The following is a 22,413-nucleotide window of genomic DNA, read 5'->3' as shown; positions in this document are numbered from 1 at the left end:
TGGCTGCCCGCATCGAGCCCGTCACCAAGCTCGGCTGGGAGCTGCGGAAGGTGGCCGAAGAGCTGGTGCCCATGCTGTGGCCTGGGGAGGCGGCGCCGCAAGACATCTCCGGCCTCATCTCCTCGATGGAGCAGGCGCCGGACCGCTTCCTCGACTGGAAGGAGTCGGCCACGCGCGCCGGTGCCGATATGGCGCTGTCCTTCGTCCTCTCCTGGTACAACGAGGTGGACCTGGGGCAGCTTGAGTTTCGGCGAGCCGGCGTGGAGGACAAGCTCCCAGCCGACTTCAAGGCCGCCCGCCTTGCTCGAGCCAGCACCATCGCCGACTTCGTCGACAAGACGCTCTTCGTCGCGGACCCGAACCCTCCTCCATCCGATGGAGAATACATGGATGATGAGGAGGCGGAAGATGTGCCTGAGGACGACCCGGCCGCCGGCTCCACTGATGCCCCTCCGGCTTAGATTTCCTGCTTTTCAGTTGTTCCTTTGCAAGACAATTTATTAAATCCCCGGGATGCCGGGTGCAGATGTAAGACAATATTATCGCCTTTTAATTATGCCACACTTTAATGTATTTGTTAACCAATTATGTGCCGAGTTGCTTTCTTTCGACTCGTTCGCTTTTTCCCATCCGCCCCACTCTTTGGCTGTGCCCTTGCCGGTCGTACGTCCGACTTGCGGTCCGTCGCCGGATCAAGAGCGGGCCGCTGGGTGAGGCCGACAGTATTTCAGTCGAACGAGCTGAATTCGGCAATCCGGCACTTTTGTGAAAAGTTGCAAGTCAACTCGCTTTTACTCTTTCTCTTAGTCGTTTTTCGCGTGCCGGCTCCCTAGGCCTTACTCCCGCCAGCCGGACAGCCGGGTTGCGGTCTGTAGCTGGATCGGAAGCCGGCTGTCGGAAACCGGATCACGTTACTGAGCCGGCGAAACAAGGTAAAATACGCGAAAAACTTGTCGGAAACGGCGCTCTTGGCGCAAGCTTTTTCATAACTCACAAAAGGGATACAAGGGATACATACATTCCTGCTCTCATGTGTAAAATGGGCGGAGTAACCTGACATTCCAGGGACGTTTAGTCTCCTCGTCAGCCTTGTCCGGCTTGTTTTTCTTAGCCTCTTGGGCATCTATGAGATAGTAGGAATCATTGCCTACTGCCTTGCTCACGATGAAGGGACCCTCCCATGGGGATGACAGTTTATGCTGTCCGGCTGTCCGCTGGATCAGCTGGAGCACTAGGTCTCCTTCTCGGAATGCTAAGGGCTGGACCTTCCGGCTGTGATAGCGTCGGAGGCTTTGCTGGTAGATGGTAGATCTAGACTCGGCCAGCAGCCGGGCCTCTTCGACCAGGTCAACTCCATCTTCGCGAGCTTCTTTGGCTTCGGCTTCTGTGTAGAGCTTGATCCTTGGCGCGTCGTGCTCGATATCAGTCGGCAGGACGGCTTCGGCCCCGTATACGAGGAAAAATGGTGTGAAGCCGACTGAGCGATTTGTCGTTGTGCGCAGGCTCCACAGCACATTGGGCAATTCTTCAATCCAGCAGCTGGCTGCTCGCTCGAGCGGCTCCACCAGCCGGGGCCGGATGCCGGCTAGGACTAAGCCGTTAGCCTTTTCCACTTGTCCGTTGGACTCTGGGTGTGCCACAGAAGATAGGGCCATCCGGATCCCCATTTCCCCGCAATAGCGAGAGAAGATGCCTTGGGAGAAGTTGGTGCCGTTGTCGGTGATGATGGTGTGGGGGTAGCCGAATCTCACAATGATTTCCTTAAGGAATGTGACGGCTGTGGACCCGTCCAGTTTCTTGATTGGCTTGGCTTCGATCCACTTGGTGAATTTATCAATCATCACCAAGAGATGTGTCATGCCGCCGCGCTGTTACTGAATGGGCCCACCATATCCAAGCCCCATACGGCAAATGGCCACGTGATGGGGATGGTTTTCAAGGCGGAAGCCGGCTGGTGTCTTTGCTTTGCGAAGCGCTGACAGCCGTTGCACTTCTTCACCAAATCTTCTGCGTCTCTCGAGCGTGATCGGCGAAAAGCCGTGCGGAAGGCTTTGGCCACTATGGCTCGGGATGAGGCGTGATGTCCGCACTCTCCTTGATGGATTTCCCGTAGGAGTTCAATCCCTTCAGCCGGCTCGACGCACCGCTGGAACACCCCACTTACGCTGCGTTTGTACAGCTGGTGGTTGATGATGGTATAGGCCTTGGCCCTTCTCTCAATCTGCCTGGCCTGGACTCTATCATCAGGCAGCACACCGTCGGTGAGGTAGGAGAGGAATTCTTGTGCCCATGAAGGTACGCATCTTATTTCGAATACGCTGACTAACAGGGCCTCCTGCGTGGGAGCTTCCGGATTCGACTGCATGGTCGCCGGGTCCGGCTTGCTAGCCGGCGGGTTCGGCTTGCTAGCCCCCGAGTTTGGCGATGAAGCCCCCGGGTTGGACTGAGAAGTCGCCGGGTTCGGCATGCTAGCCGGCGGGTTTGGCTTGTTAGCCCCCGACTTGGGCGATGAAGCCCCTGGGTTCGGCTGAGCAGCCCCCGGGTCAGCCGGCACGAATATTGAATCCGAGTCCGGTGACGGTATGATGGACGGCTTCTTGAGAACCGCCAAGGCGACACCCGGCGGAATGGCTTGCCGGGTTGAGCCAATCTTGGATAAGGTATCAGCCGCTTCGTTGTTTGCTCGTGGCACATGGTGGAATTCGCAGCCATCGAAGAAGCCGGATAGCTGCTGGACATGGAAGCGGTACGAGGCCATATTGGCGTCCTTCGCGTCCCAGTCGCCAGATGCTTGCTGTATGACCAAGTCGGAGTCGCCGAAGCAAAGTATGCGACGCACGCCAATCTCCTTGGCCAGCTTCAGCCCATGAATGAGCGCTTCATATTCCGCCACATTGTTGGATGCGGCGAAGTGGATCTGCAGGACGTAGTCCAGCCGGTCTCCCTTGGGAGAGGTGATGACGATGCCGGCTCCCAAGCCGTTGCGCATCTTCGAGCCGTCGAAGTGCATCTTCCAATGTGTGGAATCCGGCACGGGCGCAGTGCGCATCTCAGCCCAGTCGACGAAGAAGTCCGCGAGGATCTGCGACTTGATGGCTGTGCGTGGCTCGTAGAGGATAGTGTGGGCGGCTAGCTCCAGGGCCCACTTGGCAACCCGGCCGTTGGCATCCTTGCTGCCGATGATTTCCGCCAAAGGCGCTATGGCAACCACCCTGATGGGATGTTCTTGAAAGTAATGCTTGAGCTTCTTGGCCGCCATGTAGACGCCGTAGGTGACCTTCTGGTAGTGGGGGTAGTTTTGCTTGATCGGGAGAGCACTTCGCTGAGGTAATAGGCGGCGCTGGACCAGCTTCTCTCTGTTTCGGCTTCTTTGCGCTCCACCACCAGGACAACGCTAACCACTCGGTTGGTGGCTGCGATGTACAACAGCATCGGCTCCATTGAAGCCGGCGTTGCAAGGATTGGCGCGGTTGAGAGCACGCGCTTTAAGTCACGGAAGGCTTCGTCCGCCTGCGGTGACCAGACGAACTTGTCCGCCTTCTTCATTAGTTGATACAGGGGCAGTGCCTTCTCTCCCAGCCGGCTGACGAAGCGACTCAAGGAGGCCAGGCAGCCAGCCAACTTCGGACGTCCTTGAGGCGCTGCGGCAGTGCCATCTTCTCCAGGGCACGATCTTGTCCGGGTTGGCTTCAATCCCTCGCTGAGAGACGAGGTAGCCGAGGAGCTGGCCAGACGGCACGCCGAATGTGCACTTGGCCGGGTTGAGCTTCATCCGGAATTTTCTCAGATTGGTGAAGGTTTCTCTCAGGTCGTCAAGGAGGGTAGGCATCTCCTTGGTTTTTACAACGACATCATCCACATATGCGTGGACATTTCGCCGATTTGATCCTGCAAACACTTTTGCATGCACCTTTGGTAGGTGGCGCTGCATTTTCAAGCCGAATGGCATAGTCGTGTAGTGATAAGCCCCGTACGGGGTAATGAACGAAGTCTTTATTTGATCAGCCGGATTCAAAGGAATCTGGTGGTAGCCTGAATAGGCATCTAGAAAAGACAACAATTCACAGCCGACGATCGAGTCTATAACTTGATCTATGCGCGGCAGGGGAAAGGGATCCTTTGGGCACGCCTTGTTCAGGCTGGTGTAGTCGATACACATGCGCCAGGAGCCGTTCTTCTTCAACACCAGGACCGGGTTCGCCAACCAGTCCGGGTGCAGCACTTCCATGATGAAGCCGGCAGCTAGGAGCCGGGCGATTTCTTCACCGATGGCCTTCCTTCGTTCTTCGGCGAAGCGCCTGAGAGGCTGCTTCACCGGCTTGGCTTCGGGCGGACGTGGAGGTGGTGCTCAGCCAACTCCCTCGGCACACCCGGCATGTCTCTTGGAGTCCATGCGAAGATGTCCCGATTCTCACGGAGGAAGCTGGTGAGCTCGCTTTCCTATTTCTTGTTCAAGCCGGCACCGATGGTGACGAACTTGTCCGGCTGCGCCGGGTCCAGCAGGATCTTCTTGGTGTGGTCGGCCGGCTGGAAGTGAGTCGTCCCAGCCGGGTTGCTGCAGCCGGCATGTCCGTCTGCGCGGCTTTGGCGAGGGCAACGGCGTCGTGGATGAGCTGCTTCTCGGTGGCGATGACCAGCGTACGGGCCATCTTGGAGCTCTGCGTGGCGCAGTCCATGGAGCGGCGATAGTCGCCGGCTACGGTGATGACCCCCTTGGGGCCAGGCAGCTTCATCTTCGGGTACCCATAGTGGGGCACCGCCATGAACTTGGTCGGGCCGGCCTGCCCAGGAGCGCGTGGTAGGGACTCACGAGGTCCACCACCTCGAACTCGATTCTTTCGGTGCGGAAGTGATCCGGCTTCCCGAACATCACCTCCAGCGTGATCCGGCCGATCGGCTGGTAGCAATGGCCTGGCACGATGCCATGGAAGACGGTGGGGGTGGGGCGCAACTCGGCCTCCTGGATGCCCAGCTTGCGGGCGGTGTCGCGGTAGAGGATGTTGATGCTGCTGCCGCCGTCGATGAGGACGCGCGAAAAGCACGCTGCGCCGGGTTGTGCCGATGGTGGGGTCGAGGACCATGGCGTAGCTGCCCGGCTTCGGCGGGACAGCCGGTGTGTCGCGGCGATCAAAAGTGATGGCCTGCTCGACCGGTTTAGGTATCGGGGGACCGGCGGTATGACCGCGTTGACCTCGAGGAACGGCGCTCTTGGCTCGTCTGTCCTCGGGCTCGGAGGTGAAGATGATGTAGGTGGCGTCTTCGGCCAGATATCGGCCGCCATGGTGCACTTGGTTAGCCTCGTGGTGCTCGAGGTTGGCGTTCTCTGCGCCGGCTTGGCCACCCGGCCCGCCGGCTGGTGGAGGCGGGGGTGGAGGCGGTAGAGGTTCACCGCTTGTCAGCCGCTTCATGAAGTGGCAGTCGCGGGTGGGGTGGTTGGAGGGTTCTTGCCGCTGTGGTACTTGCACGGCGAGTCGAGCATTTGCTCAAAGGTGTACTTCGGCTTCCACCGCCGGTCTTGCTTCGGCGGCGGCTGCCGCCTGCCGCGCGTTGTTCCGCCACGGCGGCTACGTGGGCGGAGCCGTGCGGCGGTCCGGCTGGTCGCTGTGACGCTTGCCGCGGTAGTTGTCCCGCCGGCTGCCATGCGAGCCGCCCTCGGCCGGCTTGTGCTCAGCCGGCCTGTTGTTGTCCCGCCTTGCTGGAGCCGGTGAAATATCAGCCGGCGCCTTGCCGGCTTCCTCTGCCAGCGCGTACTTGTCGGCGATGGCCATCAAGGCGGCCATCGACTTGGGGTCACTGCGGCGCAACTTGTGCCACAGCATGGTGTTGGGCCGACAGCCTCCCATGAAGAAGCTGATGGCCTGGATCTCGTGCACGCCCTCGCAGGAGTTGCGCATCTCGCACCAACGCGTCAGGTACGCGCGATCCGTCTCGTCGGGGCCCTGCTTGCACATCTCGAGCTGCTGGGGGCGACCCGGCCGGCGATAGGTGCCGGTGAAGTTGCTGATGAAGGCCGCTTGAAGTCGAGCCAGCCGTTTATGCTGCCGGCTGGCAGGTTGTTGAGCCATGTGCGGGCGGAGCCGACCAGCATCAGGGGGGAGTAGCGCACGGCCCAGCGCTTGTTGCCTTTGGCGATGCCGACTGCGGTGGAGTAGTCCTGCAGCCAGTCCTCCGGCTTAGCGGTGCCGTCGTACTTGGGGGTGTCGCGGGGGAGCGTGAAGCCTTCGAGTGTGGGCTCGTTGGCGATGCGGGGCCCGAAGCACTTTGGGCCGGCTGGAGCTTCTTCTTCCGCAATGCGGGATTCGACCAGCCGGTCGAGGCGATCTCGGGCGTCGGCGGGCTCGATGCGCGGGCCCAGCCGGGAGTGTGCCGGCTGGCGCGCGCCGCTTGTTTCTGGAGCCGGCCGGTGATGACGGCGGGGCCCGGAGTCTTGCTCCTGGTTCCGGCTTGGAGGGCCGGCTGCGGCCGCTGCCGCTCGGCTGGTGGCAGCCGGCCCGAGCGGTGCGTGGCCCGGGAGTCGTGGCGTAGGCTTCGTCCTGCGGAGGCGGACTCGGCCGTGTCCCCGGCGCCTTCCTGTCGTTGCTGCAGCTCCACGAGCGTGAGAAGCTCGGGGGCGTTGACATACCCGGGGTCGGCGATGCGCCTCGTTGGCTGCATTAAGCGGCTCGGTCACCCGCCTGGTGCGGCGGCGTAACTCTTCGCCTTCAAGGCGGTTCAGCTCTTCCGCGGCGGCCACGCCGCGCGCACGTTCTTGTCGGGCGTGTTGTAGACGGGGAGCTCCATGGACGGAGCCGGCGAAGGAGCGCCGTCGCGGGCGATCTCAGCGCCAAGGTCGCGGCCCCTGCGGCGGATATGGCCGGCTCGGCTTGGCTCGTCGCCGCACAGGTGAGGCCGTGGGCGCGGTTGTACTCGCGCTGGGTGATCTCCATCCGGCGCTTAGCAGCAGCCGATTCTTCGGTTTGCTTGAGGAGGAGCTGGCGGTGCGCCTCCAAGTCCGCCTCGACGGCGGTGGGATCTCCGCCAGGGCGTGAGCGGGGTGCTCGATTTTGCCGGACTGCATCCAGCCGGGACGGTGGTGGTGGCGCTTTCGGGCCCGAGCCGGAGGCGTTGGGGTCGATGTTGCGCTCCAAGCCGGGGCCGCGGGTGCGCGGGTTCTTCTCGGGGAGCTCCTCGCCAGCCATCATGACTTGCACGACGGCGGGGCTGGCGGGAGCGCTGCTGCCGGCTCGCGGAGGAGGGCTAGCGCAGCGCAGCACCTGCCGCGGGTAGCGCGGCGGTGCGACGGTGGCGACGTAAACGTCGAAGCCGCCGAAGGAGATGACGCTGCCGCCGGCTGGGAAGGGCCGGTCAGCGAAGCAGCCAGCGTTGTCGCTGACGCAGTTGAGGGAGCCGAATCTCCAGATCAAGCCTGAAGCGACTCGCTCGCCGGTGGTGATGGTGAGGCCCGTCCGGATGAAGACACCGGCCGAGGATGCTGAAGGCCCCACGGTGGGCGCCAAATGTCGTGGTATCGTCACGGCATATGCCATAGGGTGGCTAATCGAAGTGGTTCCTGAGGGATCTCACGGCGGTATCCGGAAGCGGGTATGGGCACGAGCGACACGGCGACGTACCCAGGTTCGAGGCCCTCCGATGGAGGTAAAACCTCTACTCCTGCTATGAGTGTATATGATGATCACACAGTACAGTGGTGCTCCTAGAGCTGTGTCCGGCTGGCCCTGAGAGGCTAAGGGAGACGATGGTCTCTCTCACAGGGCAGCTCTGCAGGTAGGTGAAAGCAATAAATGATCGATCCTCCCCGCACTAGAGGGGTAGTGCGGCTTATATAGGCACCGGCACTTTACACATAAGACCCTATAGTCTACTGGCCGGCTTGGCCGGCTTCGGCTTCCGCTCCTTCCCGAGGTGGTGACGTCAGGAGTGGTTGAGCATCGTGGCCTGTCCCATCCGGCTGCCACGGTCAGCGGTATGGAGGAGGTGTCCCTGTCGCCGTCAGCCACTGTAGCCAGTACGGATCGTCGTAAGCTCTGACGGCCTGTCCGGCGCGTGGCACTATTGCTCCACAGTGCCCCGCGCTTTACGGAAGATGGAGTCAGCGTGGACTTTGGGAACCCGGATCACCAACCCGGTTCCTTCCAGTGCAAGACTCGCCAGCCTCGAGTCGGTCTGAGGTACAAACCCCAGTCGGATATGGCTTGTAGAAGCCGGCCCAGCTACAGCATTGGTGGCCGCAGCCAGGCCGACTAGGACCTAGAGCCAACCGGCTTCCGGACCAGCCGGCCACGGCGCCAGCCGGCTGCTCCTCAGCCGGCCTTTGCCGCGAGCCGGCCAGTGGCCAGCCGGCTGCTCTGCGTCCATTGCCCTATCCGGGGTCTTCCCCCCGACACAAATGGACAAACAAAGATATCATGATAAGAGAGATATAGTGCTTTAAATAAAATAAGGAAGCTCCTCAAGGTTCGTGCATAATTTATAGTGTTTGCATTTGAATACAATATGCACAAACATGGAATCCTTACTCCATCTATATCATTTAGAACACAACCAAGATAAAGATAATATGCTTATCAAGAATAACTTGAGTCCACCAATTACGAGATATGAGTGCATGAAGAAAAACAAATAAACCAAGCAGTCATAAATCTTCTTTATCAACACCACTAAGAAACAAAAGGATAAAAGATGGTCGGCAAAGAACAAGGATATCAAGTTGATGGATTAACGCTCTTATGTATATAAGTTTCTAAGTGGACAAAGTGATCCATAAAGAAACATGCACACACAAGAGGTTAACAAAATAAATAAGACAAGATATCCAAGATGAAGTCATAAAATATACCAAAGGATGTTTGCTTAAGAAGCATATATAGCCTATGTCTCCAATTTTCACTTATGGTATATGAATGAGCTTTAACCAGGAAAATCTCAAAAACATCACAACTAACAATAAGGGAAGTAAAGCTAGTTGGAATGTTATGCGAGAGGCAACAAGTATCACAAATAGGGATTTATTTCGCAATTTTTATCAAAATTGCACATAAGAGTTCTTTGAGGAATTGATATACAATAAATTGCTAGAGGGCATATTTGGGTAGGTGAATCATAAACATGATTTTTATATATTCCCAACATATAAATCTTCTCAAATTACTCAAATATACAATAAGAAGTTTTATTTAAAAGGACTTTTTAATAACCACAAAAATTTCAAAATAAAGAACTTCATGCCAAGATGCAACCTACAAGAGGTTGGATGCTATATGAGTATGCATGAATAAGATACTTGTTACCGAGATAGCAATGGCATGATGTAGTAGATAAGAGTTCCTCGATCATCCTATCTTGTCTCCAATTCTCATATGGTGACAACACCTTCCTTATAGATGATACAAGCCTCCATTGCATCTCCAATGTACCTAAAACGGCATTCAAGTACATCTTGGCCCCCAAACTCATTGGGTCCAACATGGTTAGACTAACCACAATATATAGGACACACTCCATATAAATATGTGCATATTTATATGAAATTTGAATTTCAGGCACATCTTAGCCATTTAGGATTTGATGGAGTATACCCTATATAATGGATCAAAGAAAGAAAGCATGCTATAAATATAAATAAATTACATATAGGCACGCACAAAGACTTTAAAGATCCAATGAAGATATACTTTGGACAAAACACCAAATAAATTCAAGAAGGCATAAAGGTGTGACCAAACAAATTTGTTGTCCAAATTATGTCAAAGAAGCAAATCACAAAAGATTTGTTCAAGAAATTTCGACAAATGAACTAAGTAAAGATCATTGAGCATAAAAGATGAATAAAGCCACACATGCTCAAAGATTTATCTCATTCAAGCAAATAAAACATGTAAGAAGGAATGAGATAGCAAACTCCCAAAAGAGCAAGGTTCGAACAAATAAACCAAACCCTCTACACTTTTCACAATGGCACAATGTACCGTAAAGAAAAGGTTTGTCTTCCAAAACAAATACTTGATATGAATCAAAATAATTTATCAAAAGATTTTTCAAAGGGACAAGGAAGAAACATGGGAGCAACAAGGATTTTTTGGAAATAAAGTAAGGAAATAAGAAGCAATCCAAGATGAAGATGATCCACAAATTCAACCACATACAAGGTTATCAATTGTCAAAGACAATGAGAATATTGGAATTAACTTCCGGTGGTATATTTCAACAAGGATAGAAAGGATCAACTTCATAATAAAAGGCATAGGGTAAGTATATAGAATTAAGCACTATGCCCAGAAGAAGATTCTTGATAGCTTCAACTAGTCAAACAATCACGCACGGCAATGATTGGGATAACTTGAAGCAAACGGTGTCTCAAATAAGATATAGAGATATGTATTTGAGGAAAACCGTACCAAGAATTTCTTACTCAAACAAGAACCATAAGATGAGCAATAAAAGCTTTTTAATACAAGTAGAGCTTGTTTGAGCAAACATGCCACCTAGGATCAAGGTAATTAAGAGTATCAACTCTAAGTGGCATAACCTCAAATGTTTACATTTTTTAGGCTTGTGATATGTACAAAACATATTACTCCCCCATAATGTGAGAAAACATTTCTTCTAGTTAAGAGGCAATTAAAATTCGATTAGAGATGATTAAATGAACATTATAATTTGAATTTATCATGAGTATGACACACCACATAGTGACTAGATAATCTTGCAATATCAATACTAAGTGGTGATACCCATGTACACACATTTTAGAGAAAGAGAGATGCACAATGCATATCACTCCCCCAAAATGGGATGTTCCGTTAATCACTCAAAGAGAGCCAAATAAGATGTCATCAAGATGCAATAGGCTCACAACAATACACAAGTATATGATGAGTCAAACAAACATACTTGAATATACAAGATAGGTAAGTAAGACATAACACATACAAACACATATTTGGTACAAAACCAATCATGCAAAGGGGGAAGTAACTTACAATAAATATGATGAGTTGAAGTGTAAGTTACCGCAAAGAGGAACATTGGATATAAGATATAGATGATAATCCTTATGACTTGGCTTGATAAAAATATAATATATGAAGATCCCTTAATTCTTCATGAAGTAGCCAAGTCTCCAATGCCCTCCACATGCACCTATTGATCAAGTTTGAGCTTGTTGGTCCCCAACCAAGTTGGGTCCCAAGAGGTTAGTCACAATAGGCTTGGCAACCCAAATGGTTCTTTTCTTGAAGCCACTTTGATTTCCAACAAACTTGGCAAACACATTGCCATCCTTATCCTTACCAAGAGAATAATCATTATCAACAATGATAGGGTTGGATAAGGTACCACTTAAACATGAAGAAGCAAAGTTCCCCTTCTCACGGCATAAGCAGCAAGTGTTCCCCTTTCTCTTCTTTATTGATTTCTTCTCTTGGGGAACTTTATCTTGATTCTTCTTGGGAAGTGGCCTATCTTCAACTTGAGGTCGAGCATGAGCTTGTGGCCGTTTCCCTTGTTGTTTCTCACTCAAGTGCTTCTTCTTCTTCAATGGGAATGATCTAACATGATGCCCTTCAATCTTGCACTTGAAGCAAACCAACTTGGCCGGATCCTTGACTTTGTCTTGTCCCTTTGTCAAGTGCGGATTTCCCTTCATGACGCTTTTCCAAGTCTTTCTTCAAATAAAGGACTTGGGCCTCTAGCTCTTTGATTTCCTCTACATGGTTAGTAGAAATACAAGTACTAGAGGAAGTAGAAGCTTCATTGTTAGAGCAACAAGGCAAGGCAAGTAATCCAACACAAGGTGTATGATGACCCACAAGTATAGGGGATCGCAACAGTCTTCGAGGGAAGTAAAACCCAAATTTATTGATTCGACACAAGGGGAGGTAAAGAATACTTATAAGCCTTAACAACTGAGTTGTCAATTCAGCTGCACCTGGAAAAGCACTAGTAACAGGGGTGATGTGAAAGCAGCAGTAATATGAGAGCAGTAGTAACAGTAACACAGTAGCAGTAGCAGTAATATGAGAGCAATGGCACCAGAAAATAGTTGATACTACTTCCAATGTCATGTAGAACGAGTATATGATGATGAAAGATGGACCGGGGTTCCCAGCTATCTACACTAGTGGCAACTCTCCAATAACAAGTGTTGGGTGAACAAATTACAGTTGGGCAATTGATAGGATTGAAATAGCATTAAGACAGAACATCAAGATTATTAATCATGTAGGCATGTTTTCCATATATAGTCATACGTGCTCGCAATGAGAAACTTGCATAACATCTTTTGTCCTACCAGCCGGTGGCAGCCGGGCCTCTAGGGAATCTACTGGAAATTAAGGCACTCCTTTTAATAGAGCACCGGAGCAAAGCATTAACACTCCGTGAAAACATGTGATCCTCATATCTAAGCCTTCCCCTCCAGTTGTCCCAATTTCTGTCACTTTGGGGCCTTTGGTTCCGGACATAGACATGTGCATACAACTTGTAGATACAATCTAAGCAATAAGTATAGAGCTTAAATCTAAGATCATGCCACTCGGGCCCTAGTGACAAGCATTAAACACAACAAGATTGCAGCAACAATAACTTCACAAACTTATATAGATAGACTAATCATAATGTAACAATCCATCGGATCCCAACAAACACAACACCGATTACATCAGATGAATCTCAATCATGTAAGGCAGCTCATGAGATCATTGTATTGAAGTACATGGGAGAGATGATACCAACTAGCTACAGCTAGAACCCGTAGTCCATGGGGGAACTACTCACGGAGCATGCTGGAGGCGGTGGCGTTGATGGAGATGGCTTCCGGGGGCACTTCCCCGTCCCGGCAGGGTGCCGGAACAGAGACTTCTGTCCCCCGAATTGGAGTTTCGAGATGGTGGCGGCGCCCCTGGAGTCTTTCTGGAGTTTCGTCAATTGGTCCCGCGTTTTTAGGTCGAAAGGGCTTATATAGGCGAAGAGACAGAGTCGGAGGGTGCCTGGGCCCCCCTCACAGTAGGCCGGCGCGGCCAGGCCTGGGGCCGCGCCGCCATGTTGTGTGGTGGCCCCCTGGCCCCTCTCCGACTCTCCTTCGGTGTTCTGGATGCTTCCGGGAAAAATAAGATGTTGGGTCTTCGTTTCGTCGAATTCCGAGAATATTGCCCGAACAGCCTTTCTGGAACCAAAAACAGCAGAAAACAGGAACTGGCACTTCGGCATCTTGTTAATAGGTTAGTTCCGGAAAATGCATAAAAACATTATAAAGTGCAAGCAAAACATGTAAGTATTGTCATAAAACAAGCATGGAGCATCAGAAATTATAGGTACGTTGGAGACGTATCAGCATCCCCAAGCTTAGTTCCTGCTCGCCCTCGAGTAGGTAAACGATAAGAAGAGTAATTTCTGTAGTGACATGCTACTTACATAACCTTGATCATACTATTACAAAGCATATGAGATGAATGAAGTGACTCAAGGCAATGATCTATAGTTGCTAACAAATAGATAACATATAGCAAAACTTTTCATGAAGAGTACTTTCAAGACAAGCATCAAAAGCCTTGCACAAGAGTTAACTCATAAAGCAATAGATTCAAAGTAAAGGCATCGAAGCAACACAAAGGAAGATTTAAGTTTCAGCAGTTGCTTTCAACTTTCAACATGCATATCTCATGGATAATTGTCAACAAAAAGTAATATGATGAATGCAAATAAGCAAGTATGTAAGAATCAATGCACAGTTAACACAAGTGTTTGCTTCTAAGATGGAAGGAAGTAGGTAAACTGACTCAACATAAAGTAAAAGAATGGCCCTTCGCAGAGGGAAGCATTGATTGCTATATTTGTGCTAGAGCTTTGGTTTTGAAAACATAAAGAGAGCATAAAAGTAAAGTTTTGAGAGGTGTTTGTTGTTGTCAACGAATGGTAGTGGGCACTCTAACCCCCCTTGCCAGACAAACCTTCAAAGAGCGGCTCCCATTTTATTTTTATTTTTGTGTGGCACTCCTTCCAACCTTTCTTTCACAAACCACGGCTAACCAAATCCTCGGGTGCCTGCCAACAATCTCATACCATGAAGGAGTGCCTTTTTATTTTAGTTTTATTATGATGACACTCCTCCCCACCTTTGCTTTCTCAAGCCATGGCTAACCGAATCCTTCGGGTGCCGTCCAACAATCACATACCATGGAGGAGTGTCTATTTTTGTTAATTAATTTGGGACTGGGAATCCCATTGCCAACTCTTTTTGCAAAGTTATTGGATAAGCGGATGAAGCCACTAGTCCATTGGTGAAAGTTGCCCAACAAGATTGAAAGATAAACACCACATACTTCCTCATGAGCTATTAAACATTGACACAAATCAGAGGTGATAAATTTTGAATTGTTTAAAGGTAGCACTCAAGCAATTTACTTTGGAATGGCGGAGAAATACCATGTAGTAGGTAGGTATGGTGGACACAAATGGCATAGTTGTTGGCTCAAGGTTTTGGATGCACGAGAAGTATTCCCTCTCAGTACAAGGCTTTGGGCTAGCAAGGTTATTTGAAGCAAACACAAGTATGAACCGGTACAGCAAAACTTACATAAGAACATATTGCAAGAATTATAATACTCTACACTGTCTTCCTTGTAGCTCAAACACTTTTACCAGAAAATATCTAGACCTTAAGAGAGACCAATCATGCAAACCAATTTCAACAAGCTCTACAGTAGTTCTCCACTAATAGGTTTAAACTACATGAAAAAAAACTTAATCATGATCTACTTGAGAGCTCAAAACAATTGCCAAGTGTCAAATTATTCAAGACAATATGAGGCATTTTCTGTTTCCAACCAAATAACCATAAGTGATGTAGCTTCCAACTTTTATCATTGAACATTAAAAGTAAAACGAAGAACAAGTGTTCATATGAAAAAGCGGAGCGTGTCTCTCTCCCAAACAAGGATTGCTAGGATCCGATCTTATTCAAACAAAAACAAAAATAAAAGCACATAGACGCTCCAAGTAAAGCACATATGATGTGACCGAATAAAAATATAGTTTCAATAGAAGAAACCTGATAAGTTGATGAAGAAGGGGATGCCCAAGGCATCCCCAAGCTTAGACGCTTGAGTCTTCTTGAAATATGCAGGGATGAACCACGGGGGCATCCCCAAGCTTAGACTTTTCACTCTTCTTGATCATATATCATCCTCCTCTCTTGACCCTTGAAAACTTCCTTCACACCAAACTTCTCATAAACTTCATTAGAGGGGTTAGTACTCAAAAAAAAACTTGAATCCACCTTGGTCCTGTAGTGACACATTGCAAGAACTCAATAAAACATTAGCTATAGCTCTCCACGTCTAGAAAGCCTCACTTAAAGTCCACAAGAGACAATGCAAAAAACAGAGACAGAATCTGTCAAAACAGAACAGCCAGTAAACACGAATTTTTAAGAGGTACTTCCGTTGCTTAAATCAGAAAACTCAAAACCAATGAAAGCTGCGTACATATCTGAGGAACACGCACGTAAATTGGCAGATTTTTATGAGTTACCAACAGAGAGCCCTGCCCAAATTCGTGACAGATAGAAATCTGTTTCTGCACAGAAATCCAAATCTAGCATCAACCTTCTATTAGAGACTTTACTTGGCACAACATTGCAATAAAATAAAGATAAGGAGATGTTTCTACAGTAGTAACAACTTCCAAGACACAACAAAACAGTACCAAAATAAAGACATGGGTTATCTCCCAAGAAGTTCTTTCTTTATAGCCATTAAGATGGGCTCAGCAATTTTAATGATGCTCATATAAGGATGAGAGTTGAAGCAAAGAGAGCATCAAAAAGCAAGTATGAAACAAATTTAAGTCTCACCCACTTCCTATGCATAGGAATCTTGTACACAAATAAATTCATGAAGAATAAAGTGACAAGCATAAGAAGATAAAACAAGAGTAACTTCAAAATTTTCAGCATATAAAGAGGTGTTTTAGTACCATGCAAATTTCTACAACCATATTTTCCTCTCTCATAATAATTTCCAGTAGCTTCATGGATAAACTCAACAATATAACTATCACATGCAGCATACTTTTCATGATCTACAAACACATAATTTTTATCAAGCTCAAAAATAATAGGATCAGAACTTTCAAACCCACTTTTATCAATAATATAACAAGATGATTGATCAATCTCAAAAGATATGGGACTCCTAGATAAAGTCAAGACTTCTCCAATCCCATTTTCATTAGTAGTACAATTAATATTATCAAGTAACATATGACCATCATCTAGAGATTTATCATAAACATTTGCTAAGCAAAACTCTTTAGTACCATGCATCTCAACATCAGGCACAAACAAAGCATTATCATAAGATTTATCAAAATAGCATGGATTATCATAGATAACAGTAGCATAATTATTCTCACAAGTTTTACTCATAGGGAATATTTCAAGAGAATCCACAGGAACATAACATTCATCCTTCTTTGGTAAGCATGGAGGACAATCAAATAGTGTAAGAGATAAAGAGTTACTCTCATTAGAAGGTTGGCATGGGTAGCTAATCCATTTTTCCTCTTTTTGTTCATCACTCTCCTCTTCTTTTTCATCCAATGAGCTTTCAGGTTCATCAATTTCCTCCTCTTTTTCATCCAATGAGCTTTCAGGTTCATCAATTTCTTCTTTCACAGGTTCCTGCAAATTGTGAGTGCATTCTTGTGCATTAATGAGTCTCTCTTTATAATCAATGATATAAGGATTATCACTGTAACTTTCTATGCAAAAATTAAGGATAGAAGAGACATAATCCTTAAGGTCCTTACAAACAACACAAGTTTCATCATTTTTAGCCATGAAGGATTCTATCTCAGAAGCTCCCATAAATAAGACAAATTGTTCTACCTCTTCGAACCCAAAATGAATATAGTTATTCCAATTATAGTTCTTAATTAAAACTTCCTCACTAAAGCCACATTGAAATTTAAGATGTTTAGTATCCTGTTTAGAGCAACAGTTTATATCATGGCGTTTAAGCAAGATTTTAGCAATTGTATTCAATTTTTCTATCACAGCACTCATAACTTTTCCCGTTCTTGATTCTCTATAATTATTATATAATTCTATAAGCTCCAAATAGGTTGTGGGTTCTTCCATAACAACTGTTTTTAATTTTTCGGTTTTTCAAAATTTTATGGATTTTCGGGTATATAGGGAAAATAAAACAAAACAAAAAGAAACTAGACAAAAGTAAACTAAGCAAAACAATACTAGACAGAAATAAACTAAGCACAAATAAACTAGAGAAAAGTAAACTAAGTAAAACAAAATAAAATAAAACAGAGAGAGAGGTGGAGTGTACTCCCCAGGTGAACTTATGAGTAAAGCTATGCCTCCCTGGCAACGGCGCCAGAAAACAGTCTTGATGACCCACAAGTATAGGGGATCGCAACAGTCTTCGAGGGAAGTAAAACCCAAATTTATTGATTCGACACAAGGGGAGGTAAAGAATACTTATAAGCCTTAACAACTGAGTTGTCAATTCAGCTGCACCTGGAAAAGCACTAGTAACAGGGGTGATGTAAAAGCAGTAGTAATATGAGAGCAAAGAGTAACAAGAACACAAGAGCAAAGCGATAATATGAGAGCAATGGCACCAGAAAATAGTTGATACTACTTCCAATGTCATGTAGAACGAGTATATGATGATGAAAGATGGACCGGGGTTCCCAGCTATCTACACTAGTGGCAACTCTCCAATAACAAGTGTTGGGTGAACAAATTACAGTTGGGCAATTGATAGGATTGAAATAGCATTAAGACAGAACATCAAGATTATTAATCATGTAGGCATGTTTTCCATATATAGTCATACGTGCTCGCAATGAGAAACTTGCATAACATCTTTTGTCCTACCAGCCGGTGGCAGCCGGGCCTCTAGGGAATCTACTGGAAATTAAGGCACTCCTTTTAATAGAGCACCGGAGCAAAGCATTAACACTCCGTGAAAACATGTGATCCTCATATCTAAGCCTTCCCCTCCAGTTGTCCCAATTTCTGTCACTTTGGGGCCTTTGGTTCCGGACATAGACATGTGCATACAACTTGTAGATACAATCTAAGCAATAAGTATAGAGCTTAAATCTAAGATCATGCCACTCGGGCCCTAGTGACAAGCATTAAACACAACAAGATTGCAGCAACAATAACTTCACAAACTTATATAGATAGACTAATCATAATGTAACAATCCATCGGATCCCAACAAACACAACACCGATTACATCAGATGAATCTCAATCATGTAAGGCAGCTCATGAGATCATTGTATTGAAGTACATGGGAGAGATGATACCAACTAGCTACAGCTAGAACCCGTAGTCCATGGGGGAACTACTCACGGAGCATGCTGGAGGCGGTGGCGTTGATGGAGATGGCTTCCGGGGGCACTTCCCCGTCCCGGCAGGGTGCCGGAACAGAGACTTCTGTCCCCCGAATTGGAGTTTCGCGATGGTGGCGGCGCCCCTGGAGTCTTTCTGGAGTTTCGTCAATTGGTCCTGCGTTTTTAGGTCGAAAGGGCTTATATAGGCGAAGAGACGGAGTCGGAGGGTGCCTGGTCCCCCCTCACAGTAGGCCGGCGTGGCCAGGCCTAGGGCCGCGCCGCCATGTTGTGTGGTGGCCCCCTGGCCCCTCTCCGACTCTCCTTCGGTGTTCTGGATGCTTCCGGGAAAAATAAGATGTTGGGTCTTCGTTTCGTCGAATTCCGAGAATATTGCCCGAACAGCCTTTCTGGAACCAAAAGCAGCAGAAAACAGGAACTGGCACTTCAGCATCTTGTTAATAGGTTAGTTCCGGAAAATGCATAAAAACATTATAAAGTGCAAGAAAAACATGTAAGTATTGTCATGAAACAAGCATGGAGCATCAGAAATTATAGGTACGTTGGAGACATATCAGTGTATCAATAGTTTGACTAGATGGATTACAAGGACTAGCACATGGAAGTATAGCATTTGTAGTAGAGATTGTGCTAATGTCCACATGAGGCTCACAAGATGTTACCTTAGTGATACTTGCCTCATGAGCTAACTTTAGCCCATCATAGGAAATTAGAAGATCATCATGAGAGCCCGAGAGCCTTTTATGACTTTCTTCCAATTCCCTATAATTGCTAGTTAGCAACTCAAGTTGAGCCCTTAGCTCAACATTCTCCTTTAAGATAGATGCTTCACAATAAGTAGAGTTAGTAGCACAAGCATCAACAATAGATTTTTCATTTCCAAGCTCATAGGATTCAATTTTTTGTGTAAGCATAAAATTAGTATGCTTCTCATCTTTTAGCTCTTGCTTGAGGACATTGAATCTCATTCTCCCATTTTCAACATGGGACTCCAACTCCACTATGGTTTCCTTGTATTTATTAGAGGTTTCCATAGAGTGTTCGAGATTAGCACGAGCTTCTTTATTACCATGAAGAGAAGCATATACCATTCCCATATCATGCAACAAGGTATTATATTCTTCATCATTATCATCATCATCACTCTCATCGTTAGAGGATGTGTTAGGAGTCAAAGTAGGAGATACCTTTGATCCATTTTCCATAAGGCACATGTGCATACCGGAGAATGAAGATGAAGATATTCTTGAATCCTCATTTGAAATTGTGTCTTGATCCATAGAGTGTTCGGTTTCCTATACATTGTTAGTCAACAACCAACTAGAGGGAATAGAAGCATTTTGATTATGGGAACAAGACAAGGCAAGCATATCATCATGAGATCTATGTAAGCAATCCACACATGATATGCAAGGACTATCAACACAAGCATGTAGATTATTTTCAATGCTAGATGTGTTTAAGTCCAAAGAGGAAGCATTGCAATGGGATAGAGATGAAGAATCATCACTATTGAGCACAATATTAACATTGCAATTTTCCTCACCACTCACCATATCATTACCTCGTGTCTTGCTACACGTTGGTGAAGTGGAAGAAGATGAGAACTCATCACGGCCGGAGGTGGAAGCAACTTGGAGCTCTTCATGATGTGAAGAGGAAGAGAGCTCCTCGGAGACACCACCGACCAAATGAGAAATGGATCCACCAAACATTTCCTTAAGCTTGATCCACATCTCATGAGATGACTTTCGCTTTATATATATCAAGAACCTACGAAAATCTGGTCTCAAGGAGAATAAGAGCTCATTAGATACTTGAGCTTCAAGATGTAAGTTTTTCTCATCCTCTAAAGATATATTTTGAGGATCCATCGAAGGAGAAAAACCTACATCTAGAAATCGCTCTATATTTGGACACAAGGTCCGAAGATTATAAAGCAAGCGATTTCTCCACAAAGGATAATTTGTGCCATCAAAGATAATTGTGTCAATGTGCACTATATTACTAGCCGACATCTTTACTCTCAAGGCGGTGAAGCCTTAAACAAGGAGAGACCTTGCTCTGATACCAATTGAAAGGACGAGATGTCGCCTAGAGGGGGGGGGGGGGGTGAATAGGAGTTTGAAAACTCTTGCGGATTTGGCTTGTAAGAATGCGGAATTAAACTAACGTTTAGTTTACAAGCACAACTCCTAAATATGCTAGGCTCAACTAAGTGCAACAATAACAACTAGAGCTAAGCAAGATAGGCACAAGATATATGAAGCACAAGTGATAGCAAGATATATGTACTTCAAGCACGATGGCTATCACAAGGAAAGTAAGCTCGGGTATAGAAATAACCGAGGCACGCGGAGAAGAGGATGTATTCCCGTGTTCTCTTCCTTTGCAAGAAGGTACGTCACGTTTGGAGGAGTGGAGGTCCCACGAAGGATTCCCCAACGCCACGAAGGCTCACCCTATTCTCCGAGCCACACCCACGAAGGATAATGGCCATTTCCTTATGGTTAGCTTTTCCTCCACTCCGGAGATGGCAAGCTCCACAACCACTTCACAAGCTCCACGAAGGAGAAGCCCGGGCCTCTTCACAATCTTCCTTGAACGGAGCACCAACCGCCAAGCCAACTAGGAGGTCTCCCTCCAAGAGTAACAAGCTCACGGTCTCTCACTCGAACTAATCGTGGTGGAGAGCTCAACACTATGCAATGATGCAAAGCAAGAACACTAGAGGTGTTCAAATCCTTCACACTCAAATCCCATCCAAGCAACAAATGCTAGGATGAGATTAGAGAGGAAGAACAATGGAGGAAATAAACAAATGACTCCAAGATCTAGATCCCAAGAGTTCCCCTCACTTAGATGAGAAATGGATTGGTGGAGGTTGTAGATCTAGATCTCCTCTCTTAGATCCCTCAAGAATGAGCAAGAATCATGGGAGGGAAGGGGGAGGAAGCAAGCTCAAGAGGTTCAACAATGGTGGTCAAAAACGTGCTCTGGAACCCTAGAAAACTGTTGGGGAAGAAGCCCCTTTTATAGCGAAACAAAATATGACCGTTTGGGGCAGATCTGGGAGTTATTCGTGCAGCCTGGCGTGAGAGCAGGTCGACCGGGCCAGGGACCGGGCCGCCTGGCGGGAGAGCCGGTCAGACCGGGCCAGGGACCGGGCGCCCCTGAAAGCCCCCTGGAAACCGTCCGGTTGGCACCGGTGTGGGAGCCGGTCTGTGCCGGACGAGCCGGTGAGACAGCCGGTGCCACCGGGCCAAACATGAAAACATGGTTTACAAAAACCATGATAACTTTTGCGTCCGGACTCCGATTTCGATGATCTTGGGCTTGTTGGAATGAGAACAACAAGACCTACAACTTTATGCATATAAACATCACTGTCCACCCATGGAGTAAAAATCATAAGATGAATGTTTGACCTATCTATAAAAGAGACACCGGTAAAACCTCCAAGCTTGAAAACGCAATAGAAGATGCATATGGATTCCGTTTTCGATGAACTTGGGCTTGTTGTAAAGCTAGTAACAAGCTCAAGAAACTCACACAGAGAAACACCAAGAAGCAATAAGATTGATGGAATGCAAAGCATGCAAAGGGTTGAGCTCCCTAAGACGATGTGATCAAGTTACCCAACCGAAATCCCCTCTTGATAGAGCGGCTATGTATCCTATAACCCAGTCTCCCAACAACCACCTTGAGACCGGTAAAAGGAAAACCTAGCAAGGTCATACCTTTGCCTTGCGCATCCCGCTTGATCTCGATGATAGCTCTTCAAGCTCCACTCAAGCCGGAATGCCTCACTTGATCATTGTTGCTTCGTGAAGATTCACAAATGCTCCCCCATACACCATGATGGGAAAGCTCCATTGATGCACATCTTCACATGTCCATTATCACCAAAATGGACGGCAAGATTCAAGCATATGATCCTCTTGAGATGCTCAATCTTGAACTTTCCCAACTCAACCTTGATGACGATCACCACTTGATGTCATCCTCTCATGGGCTATATGAGATCTCACTT

General features: G+C 47.8%; 1 protein-coding gene across 1 annotated transcript; it reads right to left on the bottom strand.

Moving 5' to 3' along the window:
• Nucleotides 1–1,855: 1,855 nt before the first annotated feature.
• On the bottom strand, nt 1,856–6,654 carry LOC139835657 (uncharacterized). Its single transcript, XM_071825515.1, has 2 exons — nt 6,538–6,654; nt 1,856–2,728 (listed from the first exon to the last, which is right to left on the bottom strand). The coding sequence occupies exons 1-2, from the start codon at nt 6,652–6,654 to the stop codon at nt 1,856–1,858; spliced, it is 990 nt and encodes a 329-aa protein (XP_071681616.1).
• Nucleotides 6,655–22,413: the final 15,759 nt, after the last annotated feature.

The sequence above is a fragment of the Lolium perenne genome, chromosome 2, assembly GCF_019359855.2.
Source record: "Lolium perenne isolate Kyuss_39 chromosome 2, Kyuss_2.0, whole genome shotgun sequence".
NCBI lineage: Eukaryota > Viridiplantae > Streptophyta > Magnoliopsida > Poales > Poaceae > Lolium > Lolium perenne.
This window is presented reverse-complemented; position numbering and strand designations above follow the sequence as displayed.

Excerpts from the sequence above, each read along its gene's own strand:
- LOC139835657 (XM_071825515.1), bottom strand. The coding sequence starts at position 6,654 with ATGCAGCCAACGAGGCGCATCGCCGACCCCGGGTATGTCAACGCCCCC. Across the intron at positions 2,729-6,537 it reads ACACGGCCGAGTCCGCCTCC|CTATCCGGCTTCTTCGATGG; the intron begins GCAGGACGAAGC and ends CATGTCCAGCAG.